Source organism: Taudactylus pleione, unplaced genomic scaffold (assembly GCF_031769625.1).
Source record: "Taudactylus pleione unplaced genomic scaffold, aTauple2 ptg000095l, whole genome shotgun sequence".
Lineage (NCBI taxonomy): Eukaryota > Metazoa > Chordata > Amphibia > Anura > Myobatrachidae > Taudactylus > Taudactylus pleione.
This window is the reverse complement of record NW_028284497.1, coordinates 1,704,735-1,731,913: the sequence shown is the minus strand read 5'-3', so window position 1 is coordinate 1,731,913 and position 27,179 is coordinate 1,704,735. Positions and strand designations below refer to the sequence as shown.

The following is a 27,179-nucleotide window of genomic DNA, read 5'->3' as shown; positions in this document are numbered from 1 at the left end:
ATATATATATATATATATATATCCCAGCAGGTACTGACCAACTCAAGCCACTATAAAACAACAGATTGCTAATCTATAGAAATAACAACTACAGAAACAATTAGTGTTGCCGTCAGCTAATGGAAGAATTATTAAACTAAAATGCTATGTCCGTGATTGTGTCTAGACAATGGTTATTGATTAAACCAATATAAAATATAACAAAAGTGAAATTCCAAATCAAATGGATGTTCTATAACAACCACTCACTTTCCCAAATCTAATATCCTTATAATTAGGGCAGTGGATCCAGAAACTCTCTCTCAAGATGGGTAAACACCTGGCCCACGGGTCAGCCAACCTATCTAACGATTGGTAAGTGCATACACACTTGCCAATTGTTCGGCTGATGTGTGTGGCCAGCAGAGTCATTTGAATTTGCCCACCCAATTGTGACATCATATTAATTTACTTCTGCTGGCAACATATCAGAGGGTCGGCCATACAGACAGCCAGATGAAACTATGTATCCGCTAGATATGTCATTGGCTGTGCTGCACAGGCCGATGAGGTATCTGTGAACATGCCGTTCACAGACATATCGGGTATACACACCCGCTGATGATAGAATATATCAATTGTCACTAGATTGAACGATTATATTGGTTAAGTCTGTACCCAGCATAAGTCAAGCTGCCAGCTTAATATCAGCAATATAACAAAACAAGTTTTTGTGGTTAGATGAATAGGCTATCGTCTCTTACAGCTGAATCAGCGGCATCACTGACCTTCGTGACAGCAGGTGCGGCTGCAAGGCAATCCTCTCACGTGCCGGAGGCATGGCCTCATATCGTGAAGCCACGCCCCCTTATGTATGCCAATTTTGGGAATGTGATCGCATCTCACGCCCCCCGTTCTCGGCGCTCCAGCAGCTGCTGGGGGCAGACCCAACCTCTTCCCTACCTTTCTCTGCATTGTGGCTGCTGGGTGACACAAAAAAGAAAAAAAAAAAATATATATATATATATATATATATATATATATATTTCTCTCTCATCGATGCTGGGGGACACTGGATCATGGGGTTGTAGCTGGGACTGCAGGAGCTGGCACTTAAATTAAAACTAGTTCTAACCATAAACTCCTCCCCTCTACAACCCCATGACTTCAGTGTATTTTAAGTGCCTGAGGAGTTCGGCATGGGTAAGGGGCTGCTTTGCAGCCCATTGTAGTTATTTATTTTTTACAACTTTCATGTTTTTGCATCCGGCGACGCCCATTTTGGGCATACAGTTCTCCGGCCAGGCGGACTGAGAATTCCCTCCCCTGGGGGTGGCAGTTGCAGATCCCATGGTCCAGTGTCCCCAGCATCGATGAGAGAGAAAAGAGGATTTTGGGGTACTTATGGTTGAATCCTTTTCACTGAACCATGCTGGGGGACACTGCGTTCCTCCCCCACGCTCAGTCGTTTTGCGTGGTGTCTTTGTTTTTTTGTTGACCAGTTAGTCCCTGCGGTGCTGTAACAGTGTCACTGGGTTACTGCTTCTCCTTACCAGCCACTTTTGAAGTTGTACTGAAGTCAAGGTGCAGAGGTGAGGAGCTTAGGGTTAGAACTACAGTTTTAATTTAAGTGCCAGCTCCTGCAGTCCCAGCTACAACCCCATGGTCCAGTGTCCCCCAGCCTGTTTCAGAGAAACGGATTCAATGGTAAGTACCCAAAAATCCTCATATATAATCTCTCAATTAAAATTAGAAATCAAATTTATAGTATAACAACCATTAAATACCCAACTCTCCAAAATCCCTAATTTAATATCCTGAGCTAAAATCTTCTTTGAATCCACTCACTGGCGTCACTAAAAGGGTGCGGGCCACGCCAGGTGACACCAAAACAGCAAAGCTGCTCTGCTATATATATATATATATATATATATATATATATATATATATATATATATATATATATATAAATATATAATGTGACTGACAGCCCCGGGAAAACCACAGTGCAGGAGAGAGAAGGGGTGGCCATCACACTGCTTGCACAGCTCTAAGCAGGCAGACTGACCGACCTCACTGACGAACAGGTGAGAGAGACCCCATCCACATAATACTTTAATTGTCAATTCAGTATCATTGAATGAAATTGGTAATCACTAGACAATGACGGGTAGGCTCTGCTAGTATGTGGGTATAATTATTATATTTTTTTAATCAAACTTTGTCAATGTTTACAATCATGGACACAGAATAAGATTTAGTGCTGTATTCAATTAGCGGCAAAAAAGTGGAGAAAAGTTTTCTCTATCCCAGACCAGGTGAAAAAAAATGCAAAATCCCTGTTTTTGGCTAAAAATGTGGGGATATCTTTCAGAACTCTTTGGACATCCCCCCTAATAAATTACTGGGGGAAAAAAATTGTAAGTTGCGTACTTTGCCGAAAAAGGGCTGCGCAAATTTTGGGGGAAAAAAACTTTGAAAAAAGATGAAGCTATTTTTTTTTCAGGAAATTACTGTTCCATGTAAATTGGGGGTACGTTAAAATGGGTGCAAGTATATTTTCGATTTGTAAAAATACAATTTTAAAAACTGTAAACAAAAAAAAAAAAAAAGCCTGCTGCAACCGCGTGCGACATTTAAAACACTTGATACATCCATACCGCCCATCAAAAAATCAGACGCAATACATTAAAACGATATTCAACATTTTTTTTTTTTCGCCCAAAAAAATTTGTGCAGACGTTTTTTGCCAAAGTACGCAAATTACTAAATTTTCCCGGTAATGTATCTTTGGGGTTTGTCCAAAGGTCAAATCCCCACATTTTTAGACGAAAGATAGGGATTTTGCTTTTTTTTTTCACCTGGTCTGGGATGGAGAAAACCTTTCTCCAGTTTTTTTTCGCCTGTTGCCGTTTGCCTGTTTTTTTTTTGCAAAAATTTTGCCAATGGCGAAAAAAGCATCAGTTTTCGCCGCTAATTGAATATGGCCCTTAATGGTATTCCTAAACATTGCTGGAATAATTCTAAGGCCATGAAACTTAGTCAGGAAATTTATAGTATTATATACAAACCATTGCATACATAAGAAAACAAAATAATAAACTGAGCAAGAGTTTGGCATATGAAACCCCATGCAGAATTATAGGTCTACCAAGTTGAGTAAAAAAAAAAAAGTTTTATAAACCTTTGGAAAAAGTAAATAAATAATGGGTGGTCATAATCCAAAAACGTGTCAGTGTACCTTGACACAAAGATATTTGCCATTGACTCTCAGTTCAATGATCAGTAGCCGAAAAAAAATGCGGTTACAGAATATGATCTGACAAATACTTGGTCTAGATAAAAATATTGCTCTTCCATTTGAGTTGTGATTGGAACTGTATAAGTGAACCAGCCAATCAGACTGTAAATGTATACAGGTGTGGACAAAGGACAGCCCCCAAACTGTGAATCATTTATAATTTTTTTTGTTTAAATTTGAGTAAACTTATTAAAATGTATTTTTTAAATCAAGATAAATTCTATAGTTGAATATTTGAATAAAGCTATGCTTATTTACATGTGGACTGTATATGTTTAATTTGTTGGTGTATCATTGTTTTTATACACGTTCCTAGCCATTTTTGGCGATGTATAATTTTGTGTAGTACTGACCATGTGCCCCCCTCCCCCTACCCCCTCTGTCAGGTTGCCCTTGGTGATTGGAATGAGCTCATTGCTGCAGATTCTGATGCCCAAAAGAAACTGAAAGGCAAACATAGCACCAAAGGTCTGGGTCGTACCATTCCAGACCCCCAAAAGAGCATCACGCAGTAAGTTCCATAAATTCATTGCTACTAGCTAAAGTGTATTTGCTGAAAAATATCTTATCCTTTTCTTGGCTTTCAATCTTTAATATTACAGAGATGGAGCACTGGTTCCTTTGGGCCCCCTGATCGACACAGGATTGGAAAATAATGCTGGGTATACACTGAATTACAACGAGTACATTGTATATGACCACCGCCAGGTCCGGATGAAGTATTTACTGCAAGTGCAATTCAACTATGAATCTCTGTGGTAATAGGATATTTGAATGTAAGATTTCCGGCAGTTTGAATGCACATGTAAAATAACTGGAACTTCGCTAGGCTGATACGCAGGCAACCATGTAAGCAGTGCTGTAACCCAACCAAATCACCATACACTTAGCACTGCTAAAATGTCAGTGTGGTTGCTGTGGGTCACATATGCTACAACACCTTTTTTTTTTTTTTTTTTAATGTGCCCTCATTTCCCACATAACTGATATTTATAGTACTACAGTTTTCCATAGGAGTATAGATTAGCTAATTTTAGAAGGGAACCTCAGTACCAGTGGTATCTACACGTATAAAGTAGTATCTTTGACAAAGACTATAACTATTTGTTGGTATAAATTCAAAAGGCTCATTCTGGGGTGTAATTTTAGAACTGTATGTTATATTTTCTAGACTATATTTCATATGTCATCATTTAATAAAGATTGTAGAATATATGTAAATTGTACCCTTTTTAAGAGGTTTACTTTATCTAGAAAGAGTGTCTGATATAGAAAGGCACTGGATCAGGTAACTGGGAAACTTTAAAAAAAAAAAAGACTTAGGTGGTTAGTGTGGACTTAAATGGTTATGTAGTAAGTGGCCTGCAGACACTGGCAGTAGTGGTCACTAACAGGAGAGTGATAGGAAACCACCTTCCTATCAGGCTGACATAGTGAGACAATCCTCAGCCCATGCATGTGACATCAGGCACGAGAGGATAAGGTCTCCCTCCCTATTGTGTCACCTCTGGTTCCTTTTGGATCTTCATTCCACACAGCAGAAAGAGACCAGACATCAACATGTGTCCACGTCTGGGGTAAAAGAGAGTAGCTGGTAGGTAGGGGAAATAAACGGACATATAATAAAAATGGCCCCAGCACTGTGGTGATGTAGGCGATATGGCTTAGTCAGACTCTCACAGACTGATAGTGAGAATACAAATCTGTGGATCCGTGATGCTATTTGCATTGCTATTAAGTAGATCTTGATGGTACAGATAGATCTCTTAAAGAAGAACATATTATCCATGTATTTTATTGATATTAAAATGTTTTACAAATTGTTAAGAATACGTAAATGTTACTGCTGTATAAATACACAAGCACCTTTCTACAGTCTTGTCTGTCTGATTTCACTCTTAAAAGATTTCAGTCCAGTGGTGAGAAAGCGAGTAATATAAAATAAATCACAATGCATGGTGTAGAACATTGCACGTTTAATTTCTTACTGATATAACAATTTGTGTAAAATGGATCCTTTCCAAATGATAGAAATATGAATGCATTAAACACCTTACATTTTTTTCATTCCATGGTTTTTACTAGTTGTTTTTACAGTATTAAGTCTCAAGACAAGTTAGCAAATACACGTTCCCATACTGATCACCACAGGCTATCTTGCACACCACTGATGAGTTCTGGCTCTGTGCTGTAGGAGAGGGTGATAGGCAGGTAACTGCTCCTTCACAATTGAAGACTCCCACCTGGAATGGCACAAGGAAGTTATTAGAAGTACAATAACAATCTGCATGATGTCCTCCATAACAGCACTCACCTGTCTGAAAGGGTCACACTTCCAAATCTTCACACTGCGGTCGCTGGATGCTGTGATCACAAGATTATTCATCACATTGAGGCAGGAAACAGAAGCAGAGTGAATCTGAAAGTAGGAAAACTTGTCAAACCAACGTGTAATCAATCTAAAGCAAAAGATTGTATAACTGCATCATTTAACAACTTCTTATAAATGAGAATAGTATTGTTAGTATTACCAGTTAATTATATAGCGCACACATATTCTGCAGCGCTTTACAGAGAATATTTGGCCATTCACATCAGTCCCTGCCTCAGTGGAGCTTACACTCTATATTCCCTACCACATGCTCACACACTATGGTTAAATTTGTTGGGAGCCAATTAGCCTACCAGTATATTTTTGGAGTGTGGGAGGAAACCCACCCAGTAATGCTAACCGGTACACAGTCTGTGCTGCCCAAATGTTATTGTCATTTACTGATAGCTGCAATGTTCTGCAGTACTGTATTGAACATGCATGAATAAAATACAGGAAGACATTCTGATGGTAATGAGGGTCCTACAATCTAAAGCAGTGGTCTCCAACCTGTAGCTCGCGGTCTTAATTTTGCTAGCTCACCTACTGTAGCTACAGTAATGCTGAGTCAACTAGGAGTAAGTGATCTCTGTCGTGTGCTCCCCGTGGCATCGATGCCATGGGTGAAGCCATAGGGAAGCACGTCAGGTGATTGCCGCAGCCTCTCCAGGAATCACCTAACTTACTTCCCCGTGGATCCATCCACTGCATCTACGCTACGACGGAGCAAGTGACTCCCGCTCAGTCCTGCCCTGCCGGAAAATCACACCGCAGCCCAGCCTATATCTTTTGCTCCTCTACTACACGTACCGCCTTAGAGCCGGTAATTAACAGTGAATTGTGCCTGTGCTTACATTTTATTTAAAAACTACAGCAATATCACTAATATCTAAAATGCATTGTTGTTTTCTATTAAACATTTTTTTTCATTAAATGTCCTTAATTTGTTCGGTTATTAGCCAGATTTTTTTTTTTCTAAAAATTTTAGTAGTTCTTCAGGAGGTTTCATTTTTCTAAAGTAACTCACACCCCAATTAACTTTGGAGACCCCTGATCTAAAGCATCAGTGGGATTGAATAGTTTTTACTCTTACAGGATGAACACCTAATTCTACCCCGTTGGACTCTTAAATGGTTCATTATTCCTAATTCCATCTGGAGGTCTGTGCAACAATCAATTATTTCTTCATACTTTTTAATACAAAACACCGTATTTCTGACTATACTTATTGTCTTTGTTACAGCAATCACTTTAACCTGCTGGTAATTTATTAGTCCCTTTACACATTGGTTCAAGGAATGTTTTTCCTGTGGCTCAAAGCGTCTCCACAGTCCAGTTCTGTTGAAGTAACATGCACAAATCTTCCCAATAAAACACTTTAGGTCATTGTGGATGGTTTCCCTACAACTGCATATGCAGGATATGTCTTACTACTGTACACATTGAGATGCAGGCTCCTGGCCCGATTCAGAGCTGTATGCAAAGCCGATTATCGGTAAACTGCATGCCTGTAAGTCGCACAAGGCATGTGTCAAGGTACATCACTGTTGTAACTTGCAGCGTTATTGACAGTGACGGTTTGTGTGTTGTAATGGGGGAATGGCGGCAAATACGCAACCGTTTTCGGAGCGTGTAAAAGTCTACGATCCCGTACACACAAATGGCTCTGGCATCTTGTACACAGCGTCATTTTGCATAACAATAGGGTTACTCAGGTGGCCGATAATTGAAGGATCTGCAATCGATGCAGCGTCTTTGTACACAGCATCTTGGATTTGCAATGTCGTCTGTGGACATCTCAATACAAATCCAGACATCTGCGACATTTGCATATTTTCACAATCGCTGCATACATAGATGCAGTCATGACGGGATAAGCATACATCTCTAAATTAGGCCTCTATGTAAGTGTGAACAAAGTGTAAAAATATATATATATTTTATTTTTTTTTTACAATTAGAAACTGAACCTGGGTGGTCTGTTGGGGATTTGGTATTGGTGTCTGGGCTGCCTATTCCTGACTACAGAAGGGAAGAGAAGGCAGTGATAGAAGCTAGACAATGAAAGTGGGGAAATGTTATTTTGGCTCTTTCAACACAAATCCCAATGGGATCCGGAGTGCAGTAACACCTGACCTCTTTCCTGTAGCACCAGAGCTCTTCTATTCAATACTCAGTAGGCTTGTTCCAGGACTTCCCATATAGCTGGTCCTAGAGCGAAACCCTATTTTGTGCCTGACCTTCCCCAGCTGTCACCAGTTTAACTGCCCTGGGAGCAGCTTATTCCAGTCCGTGCAGGTCTCTCTTTACAAAAGATTTTGGATCTAGCTGTCCTCCAGCGGCCATCCAAATATCCTATGAGTCAGACTCAGAGGTCTCCTTTCAGGCAGAGAACTCTCCCTATAAGGATGAGTTGCCATCCTTATAGGAGGGAGACTACCTTGAATGTTGAGGCATTAATTGCTGTCAAGTCCACACTTCTTATTAAGGACTTGGAGGGTGCCCCTTCTAAGGAGGTCACCATCAGTCGCAAAAAGGAGACTGTTCCTTTCCCTTCTGCTTATCGGGAGGACCTTATTGCGGAAACCTGTACTCATCATAATAAGCATTTTTTTGGTCTCCAAGTATATCATGACTTTCTATCCCCTCCCTCCCTCCGATCAGGCAAGATGACTTTATATCCCCTCTTCCAAATGTGGTCTCTCTTAGACAAAAAAAAAAAATAGGTTTTACTCAAATCCATTTTTCCACTGGTGGTGCAGCACTGCGGCCTTAGAGAGGTGGGCATATTCCCTAGATGAGGGACTTAGGTCAGGGGTGCATCGCTCAGAGCTGTTGCCATTAGTTGTTAATATCAGAGAGGCGAAAGGAAGCATGACTCGAGCATCCTGTCCGCTACAGTTACAGCCTCTGCTGTAGCTGTCAGGATAGCAATCTGGCTACGGTCTTGGTTTGCAGACTCTGTATTTAAAATGTCCCTGGAATCCCTTCCTTTTAATGGCTTCTTTTAGGCCCAAATTAGATAAAATCATTGCTACAGCCTTTCTTCCACCCATGGCTCCTAAATCTGGGACCTCTTTCTTTCAGTCTTTTAGTCCCCAGGGCAAGCCGATACATCAGCCTTCCTCTAGGAGTCAGGGTTCCTCTTCCAAAAGAGGCAAGTTCAGAGGCAGGCAAATTCCTCCACTTTGCATTTTGGTTGGTCAACGGCACCTCGTGCCTTCACACATGTAATGGTGGCTGACTCATTTTTGTGGTGTTCGGATCATCTCCTACATGTATGATCTCTTTATTGCGGCTCAATCTCCGATTTCCCTTCAATAACATCTCCTGACAGTTGAGGTCCTTCAGTCACACTGCTTATAAATAGGCACAAGTCCAGCCTGACACTGTTACAAAAGATGTTTCATTTTGGGGCTCTGTTGAACACCCAGTCCAAGCGAATTTTCCTCCCCAAGGATATGATTTTAGCCTTACAGACAGATGTGCCAGGTGTACATCTCTGCTTGAGAATTATGTGAAACTTAGCTAATTCCACCATGTCAAAGGTGTAGACTAAGTTTCACTTCAGGCCTCTCCAGATGGAGCTCCTTTCCAATTGGAACTGATCCCACATTCAACATTCAACTCCTGTCCTTGTCCCAGGAAATGCTTCACTCCCTTCTGTGGTAGCTTCAGACCTCCCACTTAGACAAGCATCCCTTTCTAATTTCGGATACAAGCCTGAGGGGTAGGAGGTTGCAACTCAACTTCAGATTCCAGGGTCAATGGACGGCATTGGAATCTCTACTTTCGATCAACATTCTGGAACTCAGGGCAATCTACAAAGCTTTTTGTCAGGCGAGGCGTTAAAGGTCCAGTCTGACAACGTTACCGCCGTTGTGTATATCAATTATCAAGGAGACATGAAAGAAGTCAGCAAAATTATCTATTGGGTATGGGCTGAACGGTTTCACCCAGCTTTGTTGTTTGCGGTTTACATGCCAAGGGTCGAAAACTGGGAGCTAGGCTCTCAGTCATCAGGACATTCAGGCGGAGAAATGGTTCCTTCCAGCCATGTTCCAAATGTTAATGGATTGCTGGGGCTGTCCTGCCATATACATGATGACCTACCATCACAATTGCAAGCTGCCCTGGTACTGCTCCTGAAAACACGGGATGCGGATGGGACGCCCTGTCGTTTTCCATGGACACATCATCTAATATTTTGTTTTCCACCAGTGTGGAAGAGTGCAGATCGGCCATTCTGATACCCAGATCTCTGTCGGTAGCTCCTTCCTCCTAGGCTGGATCTACTTCCCAGGCTCTGTTCCTGTACAGGGTGACTGTGAAACAGCTTTCTTAAATGCCAGGAATTCTTCTATTGCTGTTTTGCATACCTGTCTCTGCGGGTATCTGACTGATCTTCCACCCGGACTGTGCAGTCCTAAGCACCAGAATGCTTTTTCTTCCAAAGTTGGTTTCTAAGTTCCATATAAACCAGGAAATTGTGGTTCCTTCTCTTCCAGTGGCGGATCAACAGAACCTGTGCTTATCACTTGCCTCGCTGGACGTTGCATGGGTCCTCAACATTTATGTACAGAGGACCTAGGACTTCGCCATTCAGATTCGATTTTGGTGCTCTATGATGTCTACAAGAGGCTTGCTACCAAGCAGACTTGCTTGTTGGGCTAAGATGATCATTAACAGGTCTACTCCTTGACCAACAAGCTGGCTGCAGACTTGGCGAGAGCCGACTCGATCGGTTGGCACTTCTTGGGTGAGTCAGCAGAGCGACTTTGTAGGGCAGCTACATGGTCCTCTACACCCACCTTCATTCAATTGTACCATTTTGACACCTTTGTCTAGGGACATTTGTTTTGGGTGAAGGGTCCTACGCACAGCACTGGAGTGTTCCCTATCATCCTACCATGGATGTAAGAGAAAATGGGATTTTGGTTCTTACCTGATAAATCTTTTTCTCTTAGTCCATGGGGAATACTGGACGTCCACCCTTACGACCCTGGCTTTGCTCTGGATTTTGGCGGTCCAGGTCCACCAATCTCACTTTGTATGTGTTCTGTATGCCTGTTTTCCCTCTTCTCCTAATCTCTGTCCTTTGAGCTTTATTAATTATAACAACCCATTGATTTACTGGGCTTCAAAACTTTCTAATGGGAGAAAAAATATTTAACCTTGTTTCTACTTGTGTGTAGGATATGTAAGCAGACATGGATCCATTCAGTTTGAATACATAGCAGTTGGAGTTTGTCACTTTCTGTACAGATTGCCAGCAGCTAGAACTTGTGATTTGTAAATTTAAGAGCTGTAACACACAATCCATTTATAATGCGTTTTTTTTTTTTTAATGAACAGAGACTGGTAAATAATGGCAGTAGAATAGGGAATGAACTTGAATACTGCTGTAAAGCAAGCCTAGGAATGATTAGATTGGCTGTTATGCACAAGTGTGTGCTACATGTTCTGGTTTATCTGTGGTTCATCTTACACACGTGTACAGATCTACATATCAAAATTTGTTATATAGATGTGCCACATGCTCTCTTACTTTAAAACACCTTCTGACATGTTATTACAGATGGGTGTCTTTTTCTTTTATTATATATTGTTTTAACTTCTACCCAATTTCAACAGAAATGTGCGGCAGTTAATGTGAATCAGGTTGCCCACCACTGATGTACACTGAAGTGCCAGAAGTCATGGAATAGCAGCATGTCACCGTACAGTCGTCTTGGAAATGCCCAGACCTGCATCAGTTGTGATCTGACATCTCATGAGTCAATCTGGACGCTGGCTAGGTTGCTCAAGGCAAGGCGACGTGAATTATCAGAGTTTGAACTGAGCATGATACTGGGTACTTGACTGTTGGGACATTCCATTTCCGAAGTTGTGAGTGACCACAAGTGCTTTATGACAGTGACCAGCAGCGTCTGCCAGAGTTGTCCATGATAACAGACAAGCAACAATGGCTCAAATCACATTCAATGCAGGAGGTACGTGATGCATATCCAGTAGGTCAGTGCAGCATTCTTTAGCTTCCATGGGATACAGGAGCAGAAGTCCCACGAGAATGCCCCTGTTAACACTACGACCCGGACACAACACCTAACCTTGTGACAATGCTAAATGGACCCTGCAGGACTGCCAATATGTGGTGTGGTCCGATGAGTCATGGTTCCAGTTTTTTCGGGCTGATGGTAGTGTTCACAAGGAGAATATACAAACTCCGCACAGGTAGGGCCATAGTGGGAATCGAACCCATGACCTCAGTGCAGTGAGGCAGTAACGCTAACCATTACATAGTCTGTGCTGCTCTGACATTAACTCCTTCCTCAGACCTGCTCTATTTCATAAATGCTCATTTTTTTTTTTATATTACACTTGATTATCCTTAATAACTTAGCCTACTGGGTGGAAAGTTGGAAATCAGAAAGCAAAATAGTGTATCCTTTTTTCCACAAGTATTCTTCCTGAATAGACGCAAGACATGATGCCAAAGCCTAAGAGGAATGCTTATGTCAGTGCAAAACAAGCTGCTTGTGTGACACCTACACTTCTATTTTACAATCCAGGAGATACATTTCCATGGTCATCCCAGATCCAGACAATATTCTGATGAAATCAGTTGCAGCATCACAAACTAAGTATATCTGCTATGAAAATCTACTCCTAGATTATAAACTAGTCCAAGTCATCTCTGACCCTGTCAACCTCAGTGTTATTCCTTAGTGTCTATTTAATACACAGTCATCACTTCCCATGACAAGATTCAGCCTTCCTGCCCAACCACTGCATAACCATAGGGTACTGTAATGTAATGGCGGTCTTTGAACAGATACAAGAGATGGAACTTTATATAATACAATTCTATACATTTGTTCTGTAGTGAAACCACAAATATTAAAAGATTGTAAAAGCTGGATTTTAGGGTGTATGAAAAAACTAATAACTAATCAATGCTGGTTAGTAATTGGTTCCTGTAAGAAATGTTACACAACTGATGTACACAAAGTTGATAAACTTTCTTGCACTGTGGACAGGGGAAGTAAATGACACTTTCAAATATCTGAAAATAAATGGTGACTGCCTTGGACAAATGAATAACTACTTGTAACTGGGCAGTGTAACCTATGTTTACCTGTGTTCGCTTCCACTTGTCAGCTGCACTTTTTTTGGACTGTTGCGGGGTTTTAAGCCACAGCACCCCAGTGGAGTCACACACACCTGCAGAAGAGACACAGACGTTAACAACTGCATATTGTCATGTGCACAGCTCTACATATTCTTTGCTTTAACTACTGGCTGCCAAAAGTTAGATCCAAAAACCCATTTGCATGGCTTTCAGCCTGCAGTAAAGATTGGGGTCTGGCCCTTGAGCATATAGTTGGACAATCACAAATCATAGGAGGTCACTGTAGCTATGGAATGTAACTGCTAATTTGAACTCACCGAAATCTTGCAGGGATGCAGTTATGATGTTGCCAGGATGTAATTGCTCTGCTGGAGGGTGGAAATTAGGATCTGGCAGTGAGACATGTGCAAGATTCACATCCTAACACAAGACAAACAAATCTGAGTTAAAAGTACAGAACTGTTGTGTTCCTTTCACTCATAAGGCTGTGTCTAGTGTGTACCGACCTCATAAGCGATGGGACTTGGCGGGGTGCCAGCATCGGCAAGTGCGTACACACTTGGGGGGGCCATGCTGCATTCGGCAGCATGGCCCTCACTAACGAAGTCACCCGGCAGACCTGCATGCAGATCCAGCGGGAGATGTCGCATGAGTGCGCGCATCGTCAGCGACATAGCAAGTACACACTAGACGATGTGTACCTGGCAATACAGTAACTCCTTTATTCACGCATTAAGCTATACCTGCAGAGATCCAGTCTTGGGATCAAGGAAGAATACTTTTCCAGACAATGTGCGCACTTCCACCTTTTGTGAGGCATTGAGAGTTACAGCCAATACCAATGAGTCCAACCCCACACTGTAAGCCTTCTTCGCACTGCAGGGACAGACAACCAATTGTGAGGATAGAATTGAATATATAACTAGCATGTTTTTTATTAGAAGCCCGCAAAACTAGCACAATTCAATCATGCAAACTACATCACTGGATAGCTAAATGCATTAGTTCCCCTATAAATACCACACATTATATGTATGAAACTATCGACTACAACAAAGTTAAAACTGATGGTCTGACTTTATTAGCTTCTCTTTATAGTCTAGTCCATTCAGTCACCATCCATATGAAACCAGCTTTGGAGAGTAGTGTCATGCAATAAACCTGTACAGTTATTTCTATTAAATTTCCTAAAGTTACGGCTGTATATTGATTACCACCATTACAAACTAACCTTAAGCCATCTCCTTTACAAGGAAACAGGAGCCAGCGTGAAATAGTCATATCGTTGGACACGGAACAGAACGAACGTTTAGTGGTGAAAATAATTGAAGAAATGCACAGTTCACCGCACTGCAACACAAAGATAGGAATCAATCTGGCAATTTATACCATAAGCTTGTGTAACAGCTGTTTGTGGTTTTGTGTTTACCTGCAGAGTCAGTACAGCTTTCTGTTCTTTCCACACTATCATATCCCCTAACTCTCCACCTGACACCACCAGCTCTCCATCCAGGGACCATGCAACTGCAGACACAGCACCCATGTGACGCGCTCCTGCCAGACGTTCTGTGTACAGGTAATACAGAGAAAAGAACAGTCACAGAAAGCCTTGTCCTTTAGAACTTTATGATTCCTGACTAATTGTTTCTCACCATCTCTGCATGGTGCTCCCCATAAGCGTACTGAGCAATCGTGGGCTGCTGTAACTGTGATCTCACATTGCAGGTCTGCTGCTGATGAGGTCACCGCACCTCCATGGCCATATAATGTCTGTATATGCTCCATCTACAAGAGACGGATGGCATGGGGAAAGGGGTGGGGGCAGTATTATGTTGTGCAGTATACATAGCCAGAGGTCCTGTGGCTCTTTAAACAATGCAAAAAGAGTACTGTGTTGAAATGACTTACCTGTAGAGGGCTCCACTTTAACACTGTGGCATCGGAACCAGCTGTGTACACCACTAAATCAGCGTCATCTATAATTAAAACGTGCTTTAAACCACCGGCAACACACTTTCATGTTAATACAGTACATCACTATAATGAGTAATAGAAAAACATGATTTTCTCCTATAGTTGCTCACAATAAAATTTAGCACTATCCCTAAAGGCAAAGCAATTAACCAAATAAGAAAGGCCCCTACTGAGATCTCTTCTTCCAGCCATTTTGAAATCATGGAGACAATGTAATTTAAGGCTGGCTCCTTTGCGGTGACAATGAGAGACTGGATCCATTTTAATATAAATAGTAACATTTTATTTATATAGGTGTATTTATTTTATTGTGATGTAAATTGTTATTTGTGTTTATTGGATTAAATTAATTCCTTGATTATTAACATAGCCGAGCCCTAACTGGTATCAATTTCTGCCATTTTACAATTTAATTTGTAAGAGATTAACAAGCGCAGAATCTGATTTGTTTTATATTTTGTGTCAGTTTCTGTCTTTTCTCCTTCATCCACTAGGGGACACTGGAGTTCAAGACAGTGGGGTATAGACGGTGGTAGAGTAGAGCCTGACACTTTAAATAATTTAGAAGTGTGACTGGCTCCTCCCCCTCTATGCCCCATCAGCCCCAGTTTTTAGAATGTGCCCGAGAGAGCCGGTCGCACATCAGGCTGTCTCCAGCCTTTCCATAATTTAAACAAGCATTGAGGACAGGCAGGCTGCTTGCTGTGGCAGTCTGCCTGCTACGTGGGAGCCGCCGGTAGGGCACCACACGGCTACTGCAGCCTGTGTCCGGTGACCCTGAGGAGGGGGCACAATCATGGAGTCATCGGACCCTGCGTGGATCCGCCACTGCTGACATCGGCATGTGTCCGGGTTCCTCGCCGCCCCCTCAGCCCAGCATCCCGGCCGCAGCAGCCTGTAAGTATAACCACTGCTCCTGATTAGCAGGAGCAGTGGTTGTAAAAAGCTGGGCTCAGTGACAATTGCGCTGTCACTGTTAGGAGAGACCCAACCCTCCCCCCTGCACCACTTCTCCCTGACCTCCGAAGTTAGGCATCCCGGTGAGAACACCAGAGCAAGCGGGGGGCGTAGGTTTATTGGCGCGTCATGCATACTAGCGGCGCCATCTGTGGTCGGGCTCTCCCTCAACTGCCGCGTGCACACGGCTGTCAGGGGCTGCCATAATAGCGCTCCCCTAGTAAAGAGCTTTTAAGCAGCGCAGTTCTCTAGCACCGGCGCTGGCTTTCAGGCGGTCTGTAAGGCGGGCTGCCTAAATTAAGTCCCGCAGTATACAGCCTCTATTGCAGCTCCTTACAGAGCAGCCAAAGGTCGGCACTAGTGCCGGGGCTCCGTTCCCGGCAGTGAAGGGGCGGGGCTTAGGTCCGACGGCCATTGCAGCGCCCTAGAGAGCAACAGGCGCCGCCCTTCTCCACCTATTTGCCGTAGTGGCCGCACGCTTCAGCGCATGAGATGCAGGGAGAGGTCTGGGCCCCTGAAGTGGCTGCTCCGCGTGAGGCTCAGTGATGATTGCAGCGCGGACCAGTGCCTGCCAGATCACCCCCGCTTCCCTCTTAAGGGCAGTGGTAAACACCTGTGTACACACAGTTTAGTTAGTTTACACCTGCTGCAGTCCAGCTATTTGCTGCACCCACCCACACGCAGTTGCGCATGCTAAGTAATTCAGAGGGTGCACTATAACTCCGCTTGTGCAGTTCTGTTGGGGGGCGGTGCTAGTCAGGTGGAATATATATTTATGCTACACAGTTCGGCAACTATCAGGCTTCCCGCTTCAAAGGGAAAGCTTTATACAGCCTCCGATTCAGCAGAGCCCGCCGCAGCTGAACCTGGCTGTGTTCGGGTCCCCCGAACCTCCCAGAGTCAGTGGGGCCAGCCGCAACTGAACCCCGCTGGGTCCAGGTCTCCTGCCCTGCCCAGCACCTTAGCTGCATATTGCTTACCTCTCTTGTTTAGTAGAGGAGGTGTTACTTAACGGGGTTGTGACATGTGGTGCTGCCGCACTCACTCTGGTAACTATGCACAGCTCTCCTATTATAAGAGGAGACACCGTGGCCCCCACCCCCTTTTGCTCACAAGAACAGCCTGTGCAACCATAGTGTACAGCTGGCAAGTCCCAGTAGGGCTTTCCTTTAGTTATATAAGGAAAGGGACCTGTGTTTGGTGCGGCCTGCATTCCAGCGACGCCATAGTTTTCCGGTCTCCTCTCACATGGAGGCGAGTTCTGCGTTGTAGCTAGTGGCTCTGGGTAATTGTATTCTACATGAACACGCCCGATCTCGTCTGATAGTACTTGGATCCAAATGCACATGAAAGCTTTGTGCGGACTGGACATAGTCCCGCCGTTTTGCAGCGCTGGGTATTAACCCCTGTCAGGCTTTCACTTGGTTCTATAGCAAGGGGCGCCTAGCTTAATCTAATTGCCTGACTTCCGAACTTGCTCTCCGGTTAGCGCGCACTCCGCGCCCGGAATGAGCCTGAATAGCAACCAGCTAATGCAGTGGACTGGTGAGCAATACACAGTGGGTTCTAGTCCCATCTATGAAATATTTATCATAGTCTGTGAAGGCTACCTCATGGTGCACTAGTTACCCTGCCTAAATGAACATGCATATACGCTAAATTATAGGCTGGTTTTAAAAACTTCCAGTTCTCACCAGCCTTCTGTGCTTCCCTTAAAAGGTATGCATATGTGCATCTATATAGATTTATATCTTATGTGCTCCCTTGGCAGCACACACAAGGTTAAGTTAGTGACGCACTGCCAGGGAGATGGTTACCAGTAACAGATACCAGTCTGGGACAGCGCGCTACAAAAATATCCTGCCCAAACGCTGTAGCAGAATGATGGCCACGGCACATGAGCCGTAAGGCACATGTATGTGTATATATATTTGTAATTTATACTAAGCCCTGCCTTAGAACATATACATGTCTGGAGTGAATTTTGTCCTGGGGCTCAGTTCCTTCCATGGCTCTACTATGATTCATGTTTTAGTTTAAAAAAAAAAAAAAAAATTGTCTCCTACTAATCTTGTATGTAGGTACGCATATGTGGATATCACTTTTTATCCTTACCATAAGAACAAGGGTAGGATCTGTTCTGATCAGTTTTATGTCTGATACCTAGCATGCTGCAACTAGAGGCTTGACTCTCCTGAAGCGGTAGTTGGTACAAAACTCCACTTTACACTATCTCTCCCTAGGGATTTGGTTGTGTTTTTTATTTATATATATATATATATATATATATATATATATATCTATATAGATATATATCTATATATATATATCTATGTGTGTGTGTGTGTGTGTGTGTGTGTGTGTGTGTGTAGGATGCCTATACTTCCACAATCATTAGGTTACCTATAACTCCACGGTTGGGAAGCCGCCTGGGAATTACAGAAACTGTAGGCTTTATCAATACATATTAAATAGTGGCTCTATAAACTAGAGTCATGTTCTGCAGCTTACATAGTGATAGTCACAATTCCCTAAGGCATTGCTTCTAGTATGGACCCTATACATGACTGGGGCCTTCTTGTGTGTCCACACATGTATATAAAGATATGTGCTTACACCCTCCTGGGGTGTTAGTTCTGTTCCCGTCAGTCTTTATCTACGGCGCCCCTTTTCGGGGGACCTTATTATTATTATTATTTACAACTACACTCCAGTAGCGCACTTGGTAGCAAACATACACTAAGAATGCAGGACATATATATGGCATTCTGATCTCCTGGTGCAGGAGTCTGACAAGTAAACTTACTATGTTGGCACTAACTCTTCCTTTCAAAGAGATTGCCTTCTCATGCAATTATGTTTGTCGGTGTGTACGTGGGTATATATATTATACTATAACCATTCCTTGTATGAATATTTCCTAAGATATGTCCCTTCTTTACTTGGGATAACTAACACATTCTATGTCTATGTATAGGTACCCTTCTCAGTATCGATTCTGGTACTCCATATTATTGTCTTGTCGCATATCTCAATAAAAGGAGTCTCTAAAGGGCCCCTAGGTACATTTCTATCAGTACATAGAGAATCCAGGTTCTATTCCATCCTCAGGGCTTAATTAATTAAATTACATGAAGGCCTATGGCCACCCGCTGATATAGGCAGGGTCAGGCCTGGGTTGTATTAGATTGGTGGGCATAATATGCACTTCACCGTTATAAGTGTTAATGTAAGGATACTTACACTAGCAGACTGTTTTTGGGGTATATGTATAATCTCTATATGGATACACATCCCTAATGGAACATGCTCAGGTATAGAGTCCTGTTGTACGACCTTCTTGTCTCCACTAACGTTTTGCTAGTTTCTACAGTATTTTCTACTGCACATCTCCAGACTGAAGTCCGTGCTGTAGACATTGGTCTCAGCCCATTGAAGCTACTCTATACCTAACGTGGCAGGTTACTGTGTGATGGAAAAGGTCAGTGACATTCTACATAGCGTCCAGAAAGCTTCTGGTCGCTCACAGGTAAGAGCTTACTAATGCCTCGGAAGATGCTCCTATTTCATGCAACCTGACATACATAGCGTTATTCTCCCTTCCGCACCCTAGCTGCTGTCCTAGCAGCCATCCACTATTTTAATCAGGTGGCTCTACACTTTAGAGTTTTCCTGGTGTGTGGGTGCATAGTTCCAACATTGAGATTAGTGACACTATTCTACTGAAATCTGTTGGGGTTATGGACTGAAGCGCATCTCTGGGCTAGTGCACATCTTTACATTACAGTGTGACAGTCACTATGTTCTATGCAGGGGGCCTGGTTGGTTGGTTTTCCTGTTCAGTATCTGTTGAGATTTTCAGCACACTGACAGATGCTTGACGGGTACCTTCATAGTTGTCCTAGTGCTCTAGCCTTGCTGTATGGGATGCTTCCCTATATTGGTAGCGCTCCCTGGGTGGCTATTGCATCCATGCTCTTTTACCGCTAGGATATCCTGGTTGTTTTTTTTACTATGTTCGGGCCAGCAGTTGCTACTGACCACGCACTTCCATCATGTTGGAAGTTGTTTGGAGTTTGTGGCTGTGGTTTTCTTTTCAGCTGCAGGGTTTCAGTGACTGTTTTCTCCCTCTGTTCTCAGAATGGGTTGTTCTGCTGTCTGACCCTCTGAAAGGAATTGTATTCTCAATCCTCTCGAATCCGCCTCATGTCCAGTGGGATCTCTACTCGTTGGAGACTTCTATGGTCTAACCCTTCCGCTGGTTAACAACCTTGTAATAGTTGGACATCTAGGATGGTTCAGGGTGACTGTTCGGTCTTGCCTTTTGCCTCCCTGCATACTCTTTGTTGGAGTTTGTGGACAGGATCAGCTCTGTATCTGTAGATTGGTATCGTTATACTTCCATCTATATGATTTAAGTCCAGTAGTGCTGGGATTCTGCTATCTGCGACTGTTGCAGCTTCCTGTTTTCTCGAGTTTTGTCTCGTGTTCCTGCCCTTCTCCTATGGATTCTGGTTGGGGTTCTCTGCTCCCTGCGCTCTGGCTTGGTCTGTTTCAGCTGAGCTTGCAGTGTTCTGATGCCTCTCATCTGCGGGTGTTCTCTGGCTAGTCGTTTTTTTTTTTTTTTTTTTCCACTCGATTTACGCAGTAGGTTTTGGAATTTCTGTGACTGTTCAGCAAGGAGTTCTCATTGTCTCCTGGCTCTACGGCACTTGATCCTCAGCTCTTGCCTTTCCATTGGGCCTCCGTTTCTGGGCGGTCCCGGCTTCGGTTTGGCAGAAGGGTCAACAAGTTCTCCGCGCTTCCCACCCGGGAGGTTGGCTTTGGGACGTCCCCACTGTCTTGAACTCCAGTGTCCCCTAGTGGATGAAGGAGAAAACAGGATTTTGGTACTTACCGATAAATCCCTTTCTCCGATTCCACAGGGGACACTGGACGCCCGCCCAGCGCTGCGTACTTGCCGTTTTGTTTGGTCCTTATATGGTTGTGTGACTGCATGTGTTCCCTGCAGTGGGTTCCTGTGTTCTCCTTCAGTCGGTCTTGTTCCGTTCTGTGGTCTTCTCCTTCTCCTCCTCATATTCCTTTTGTCCTCCGTCTCCTCTCGGGCTCAGTTCTTAAACTGGGGCTGATGGGGCATAGAGGGGGAGGAGCCAGTCACACTTCTAAATTATTTAAAGTGCCAGGCTCTACTCTACCACCGTCTATACCCCACTGTCTTGAACTCAGTGTCCCCTGTGGAATCGGAGAAAGGGATTTATCGGTAAGTACCAAAATCCTGTTTTTGAGCAGTCACAAGCTCAAAATGGATTCTTTGCAGCTGCATCTAGTAGTCAACTAAGCAGAGAGTTATATTGTAGCAATAAATTAGAGCCGAAGTTTTCTGTAAATTTCACATCCAGTGAAGTCAGGAAGTTGGTGTCAAGGATTTGGCGAGGACATCAGATTCAACACAGGCAGAGGGACCATCCTGGTTAAGTACCATGAAGGCAGGGTAGGGGCTCCTGGGACAGATTATAATAGCATTTAGCTTCCAGAAGTTGCTAAAAATCAGCCCAAACTACTTATGTGCCCTTTGGTTCAAACCAGTAACTTTGTAAAAATCTTTGTAACCTCCTTTCTTGAATTCCAGAATGGCTTTCGTCTTTGTATGCACTGCCTCCAAAGATGGCAACCATGGGCTTCGAGGAGTGATCCCATCAATTTATTTAGACAAGGAGAGTTATGGTAAAACTTACCTTGGTTAACTCTCTTTCTTCGGAGTCCATAGGGTTCACAGGGAGACATTGGTGTGTAGGTGGGACCTGGAGGACTGGACACCAAAAGCAAAGCTTTTCAATCCCAGGATGCTCCGGTCCTTCACCCTATAACCACCCACAGCCTGATGGCACTTAATTTTTGTTAACAAACCCAAGGTAGGAGCAGAGCAGGATAGGAGAGAAGGAAGACTGGTACACTGAGGAATCACACACTCATACAGAGAAGGAAACAAGTGACCAGGGTCCGTAGCGCTCCAGAGGGAGACATTTGGGATGACCCAAAGCAGTTGTTCAAGGGCGGGAATGCTCCCGAGCTGATAGACCCTTAACCCGAAGGAAGCATCCTGAGAGGCAAATGTATCAAAGGTATAAAACCTAAGACAGTTGTAGACAGATGACCAGGTGACCCCTTGCATAGATGTACAGCTGAGGCACCACGCCGGGCTGCCCACAAGGGACCCAGAGCGAGTAGAATGAGCAGATACTGAAGCCAGCACAGTAAGGCCAGTCTGCGTGGAAGCCTGTGAGATAGTCATGCAAATCCATCTGGCCAGAGTCTGTTTGTTAGCTGGCCATCCCTTCTAGTGGAATCCATATAGGACAAAGACGGAGCCCGATTTCCAGATGGAAGTAGTGCGGTCCACGTAATCTTCAGGAGCATGGATGACATCCGAGAGGTCTGGTGAATGAAATGCCGGAACTACAATTTCCGCATTCAGGTGGAAGCGAGAAACCACCTTGGGAAGGAAACCTGGATAAGAACAGCCCTGTCCTGATCATATATTTAAAAGAAGGAGCGACATGAAAGCGCCCCTAAATCCGATACCCTACGGGCAGATGCTGTAGCCAGTTTTCGCAGTGAGCCACATGACATCTACTGATTCCAGGGGTTCGAATGGAGGTTCCTGAAGTGCTTGGAGCACCACTGACAAAGGGAGGTTGTATACATTGAACACCTTGCAGGAAGGTGTGAACATCCGATATAGTAGCAATTCTGCACTGAAACCAGATAGACAAAGCAGAGACCTGCACTTTCAGAGATTGTAGGCGGAGGCCTAGATCCAATCCAGCCTGAAAAAAGGCAAGAATTCAAAGACTTGCAGATCATAGTTTCTTGGAGCACACCATTGGAAATATGTATGTCATATTCTGTCATAAGTCTTGGCTAAGGCCGGTTTACGTGCTTTGAGCATGGTCTGGACCACAGAGCTGGAGAAACCATTAGGAGGGATGTCTCAAGAACCAAGCCATTAAAGACAGACGGGCTAGGTCCGGATGTAGACTGAGACAACAGGTCTACTCGTAGAGGAAGTTGAAGAGGAATGTCTATGGAGAGCCTTTGAAGATCGGAGTACCAATGACGTCTGGGCCAAGCCAGAGCTATGAACAGGACTGTGCCCCCCTCCAGTCTGAACTTTCGAAGCACTCGAGGAAGTAGGGATATTGGAGGGAAGAGATAGGCCAAATGGAAGTTCCATTTCACCGACAATGTGTCTATGAAGGCCGCGTTGGGATCCTGTGTTCTGCCTCCATAAATTGGAAGTTTGTTGTTGTGTCTTGAGGCCATGAGATCCACTTCCTGAAGACCCCATTTGACCACTAGAAGCTCAAAGACTTCTGGATGTAGAGACCATTCTCCTGACGGCTGAGGAAATTTGCTTCCCAATTGAGAATCCCCAAGGTGAACACTGCGGAGGTGGCTGGGAGATTGCGTTCAGCCCATGTGAGAATGCGGGACACTTCTGTCATTGCTGACTGACTTTGAGTGCCCCCTTGGTGATTGAGGTAGCAAATAGCTGTGGCGTTGTCGGACTGTACTTGTACTGGCCTGTTTTTCAGAATATTCTGAGCCAGGGTGAGAGCTCTGTAGATGGATCGAAGTTCCAGGATGTTGATTGGTAGCACTGCCTCGACTGGGGACCATCGGCCCTGGAAGGAGTGCTGGCCGGTTACTGTGCCCCACCCTCTGAGGCTTGCATCCATGGTGAGGAGAGCCCAGTACGGGATCCAAAAGGGACAACCCTTGTTCAAATGGGAAGTCTGTAACCACCAGGCTAGCGGACAGGCGAACCTCTGGGGGGGCAGGCTCATTGTCTGGGATTTGAGCAGATGGGGTAGCCCGTTCCACCTGTAGAGGATGAGGTGTTGTAGAGGCCTGGAGTAAAACTGGGCGAACTCCTCCATGTCGAAGGTGGACACCACTGATCCCAAGGCCTGCATTGCAGACTGAATTGACACTCGGTGATTGTGGAGCAATCTCCGTAGTCTGTGCTGGATTGCTGAAATATTGTCCGCCGTTCGGAAGATTCTCTGAACTCGAGATTCCAGGAGGGCTCCCAAATGTAACATCCTTTGAGAGAGTGTCAGGGAAGACTTTTTCTAGTTGAGCAGCCAACCGTGCATTTGAAGTAAGGCACTGGTTACCTGTAGATGCAGTGAAAAGTCTCTGGGGAGCTGGCCAACAGCAAGAGATCGTCAAAGTATGGGAGCAGTCTGATCCCTTGAAGATGGAGAGGCCGCCATAACTGCCATGATCTTGGTAAAGACCCGGGGGGCCGTTGAAAGGCCAAACGGCAGAGCCTGAAGTTGATAATGTTGCTATAGTATAGCAAACCGGAGATATTGTTGATGAGAAGGCGCTATATAGGTAAGCGTCCTGAATGTCTAGAGATACCATAAAATCCCCAGGCTCCATAGCTAGGCTAATGGAACAGAGGGTTTCCATACGAAACCTGGGCACCGTGATAAACTTGTTCAGAGATTTGAGGATAGGCCGATGAGACCCATTGGGCTTCTGAACTAAGAAAAGGGTAGAATAATAGCCCTTGCCCAGTTGTGAGGTGGGGATCCAAATTATTACTCCTGAATTCAGTAAAGACTGATTGGCTTTTTGGAGCAGCAGGGCCTTGGTTGGGTCTGATGGAAATCCTGTGCAAAAGAACTGCTGGGGGGGGAATCGCCTCAGGAATGAGAGGGCGTATCCATGGGAGACCACTTCCCTCACCCAGGCATCTGACGTGGTTTGATGCCAAAGCTGGGCGAATTGAAGAAGTCGACCTCTCACCCTGGGAGCCCCCAGGGAGAGGCCCGCCCTGTCAGGCTGTAGGTTTGTCCTCAGACTTGGCAGGTGGACGTCTAGTAGCCTCGGCCTGTTTGGCCCTAGGCTTGGAGGCCTTGGTTGATGTCTGCTGTCGTTGACAAGACTGACCCTTGGCTTTTCCTTGAGAGCGAAGGGATGACGTCTGAGGCTTTGTATTACATGCAGAGGGCAGGAACGCCATCTTGTTAGACGCCAAAGTAATTACAATTTTAACCAATTCTGGACCAAATAGGATGTCTCCTGCATAAGGCAGAGACTCTAGAGCCAAAGAATACAGTGGGCCACTACCAAAGTGACAGATATCCTGGAGGCCAGGAGAGCATTACATAAATATGAGGCTGCATCTCAAATGTGAGATATATAGTACAGTTGTTCCCTTGAGGCATCAGGGGGAAAAGTCTCTACTAGGGCCTCTGCCCAACTCTCAATGGTGTTTGACACCCAGGCCGTAGCCCTAACAGGATGAGTAATTGTTCCTGTAACAGAGTATATGGATGTATGAGAAGCTTCTATACATCTTATCTTTAGTCTCCTTCAAGGATGAATGGGTAAGGTGGCATTTTTAACCAGACGTGTTACATGAGAATCCACTGCTGGGGGAACATCCCATTTAGTACAATCAGTAGCTGGAAGAGGGTAAAAGGAACTGAACCGTTTTGGAATTTGAAACCTTTTACCGGGCATATTCCAAGCTTCACTCATGTGATCAGAGAGCTGGTCAGAGTGAGGAAACTCTGGTAAAACAACCTTTTGTCGCTTAAAAAGTGCATGTTTTTTCTTAGGAGCGTATTCATCCTCTTCTATTTGTAGAATAGTTTTAACAGCTCTCACAAGAGCAGGTATATTTAGTTTAGAGGGTGGCTCCTCTTCTCCTGAGATGGAGTCAGAGTGAAAGAGATCTGCATCTTCTGCCTCCCCAGATGATATCTCAGAATCAGATAACTGTGTGGACTGGGAAGATATCAGTACGTTTATTAGGCTTATGCTGGGTACACACTGGCCGATCAATTGATCGGCTAACATCTCGTGCCCCCGTCAGCCAGTGTGTACAGACGATATTGGCTGTGCTGCACAGCCGATGAACAGATATGTCTGCAGACATATCTGTCCATCGGCAAGTGTGTACGGGCGATCAGCTGATCGTCCGCACACAGGGGCGCTGAGAGAGGGGGGGAGCTGCGAGAGTCTCCAATGCCAAAGGCTGGGGGCAGTGATCACTCTGATAGCGCCCCCCATTGGCTGTACGATGGGCTGAGGGGCACACAGCGCCCCCCTCCCCAGCGCCGCAAATGGTTTTCAATTTTTTTTTCTCTCTAAGGGGGCGGTGGCCATGAGTGCTGCGATTAGGCCCCGCTCCCAGACCGGCCCGACCCGCTGCAGCATGCAGATGATGGTCGTTCACGGTGTATGAACGACCATCATCTGCAGATATATCTGCAGATCACTCGATCCGCAGATATATTGCTATAGTGTGTACCCACCTTTAGTAGGTAAAGGCTTTTCTTTTTGCAGAATTTGCTGAAAAGGCAGCCCAGGGTGGGTCCTCGGGGAGACACGCAGGGACTGATTGGCCTGAGGCTGTGTAACAATTATTACAGAGACCATCCTGAATGAGGTCCTCTGTGGCTAAGCCCGCAGAGCAGGACTTACAAGCTATCAGAGTAGGAGCAGCAGCATCAACCTGCTTGTTATTATTTCCTCTGCCAGTCATAGCCACAAGAATAATAAAACACACAATATAGTGCAGTGAACACCCAGGGTATAGTAGAATAAAGGGAAAGGTATAAGCTGTACAGTATAGAAAGTAGAGATTAGCGCTAGCACAAGTCACATACAACTGCAGAAAAATATTACATGTTTACAATGGGCACTAAAATCATCTACAAAGACCACAGCGACTGATCGGATATAGCGCTGTATGACCTGGCCCGTGGGAGAGGTATACAGAGACACTGGACCCAGCGTTCCTGAAGACCTGCTTGCAGAAAATGGCTGCCTCTGGAGGGGCAGAGGGTGAGGGAGCAGCAGTCCAGGGAACACCAAGACCGGCGCCCTGGACTGGGGGAGGGGCTGCAGGGAGAGCGCCTTCTCCTCTTGTTGACATTAACCACTGGGTCCCCTAGACTTCTTACATATGCCCTGCGCCAGTATGTTATATGCCCCGGTGGTCTAGTGGAGTCATTGGCGCACCAGTGTCCTCATCAGCGCCTCCGGTTTGTCTCCTGAGACCGGAGGCAAGACTGCGCAACAATGCGGGTCCCTGCGAACGGGGCTCCGCCTTACCTGTCCCCTGAATTCCGGGCTGCAGTCTGGGGTCCAAGGAGCCTGCTAGCTAGTCCCCCTCGGTGCCCCACCAGGAGTACCTAGCACAGGCTTGGAGTCACGGCGCCTCGGAGGGGTGATGGGGCGGCAGCACAGACGTCCAGAGGACAGTCTGGTGCTGCTTGCCCGTTATAGTAAAAAAATTTAAATAAATTAAATCATAAAATAAAAGCTTGGTTACAATGGTGGTCCAGCTCCTGCCGGACACCAACAAAACTGAAGTACCCTCAGGCAGTGGGCGGGGTATAGGGGGAAGGATCGGAGCATCCTGGGATTAAAAAGCTTTG

The 27,179-nt window shown here is 44.7% G+C and overlaps 2 protein-coding genes across 2 annotated transcripts in view; one reads left to right on the top strand and one right to left on the bottom strand.

Moving 5' to 3' along the window:
• PARP2 (poly(ADP-ribose) polymerase 2) overlaps positions 1-5,246 on the top strand; it is a 106,697-nt gene extending 101,451 nt beyond the window's left edge. The window contains exons 18-19 of the mRNA XM_088469888.1: positions 3,667-3,791; positions 3,883-5,246. Coding sequence (XP_088326014.1) covers positions 3,667-3,791; positions 3,883-4,042 — 285 coding nt within the window. The 3' untranslated portion in view covers positions 4,043-5,246. The remainder of the gene's footprint in view (positions 1-3,666; positions 3,792-3,882) is intronic.
• The window catches only part of LOC148526460 (telomerase protein component 1-like), a 134,125-nt gene continuing 112,015 nt past the window's right edge, over positions 5,070-27,179 (bottom strand). The window contains 9 exon segments of the mRNA XM_088469892.1: positions 5,070-5,523; positions 5,595-5,699; positions 12,790-12,875; positions 13,101-13,203; positions 13,527-13,659; positions 14,015-14,133; positions 14,213-14,349; positions 14,436-14,568; positions 14,692-14,759. Coding sequence (XP_088326018.1) covers positions 5,380-5,523; positions 5,595-5,699; positions 12,790-12,875; positions 13,101-13,203; positions 13,527-13,659; positions 14,015-14,133; positions 14,213-14,349; positions 14,436-14,568; positions 14,692-14,759 — 1,028 coding nt within the window. The 3' untranslated portion in view covers positions 5,070-5,379.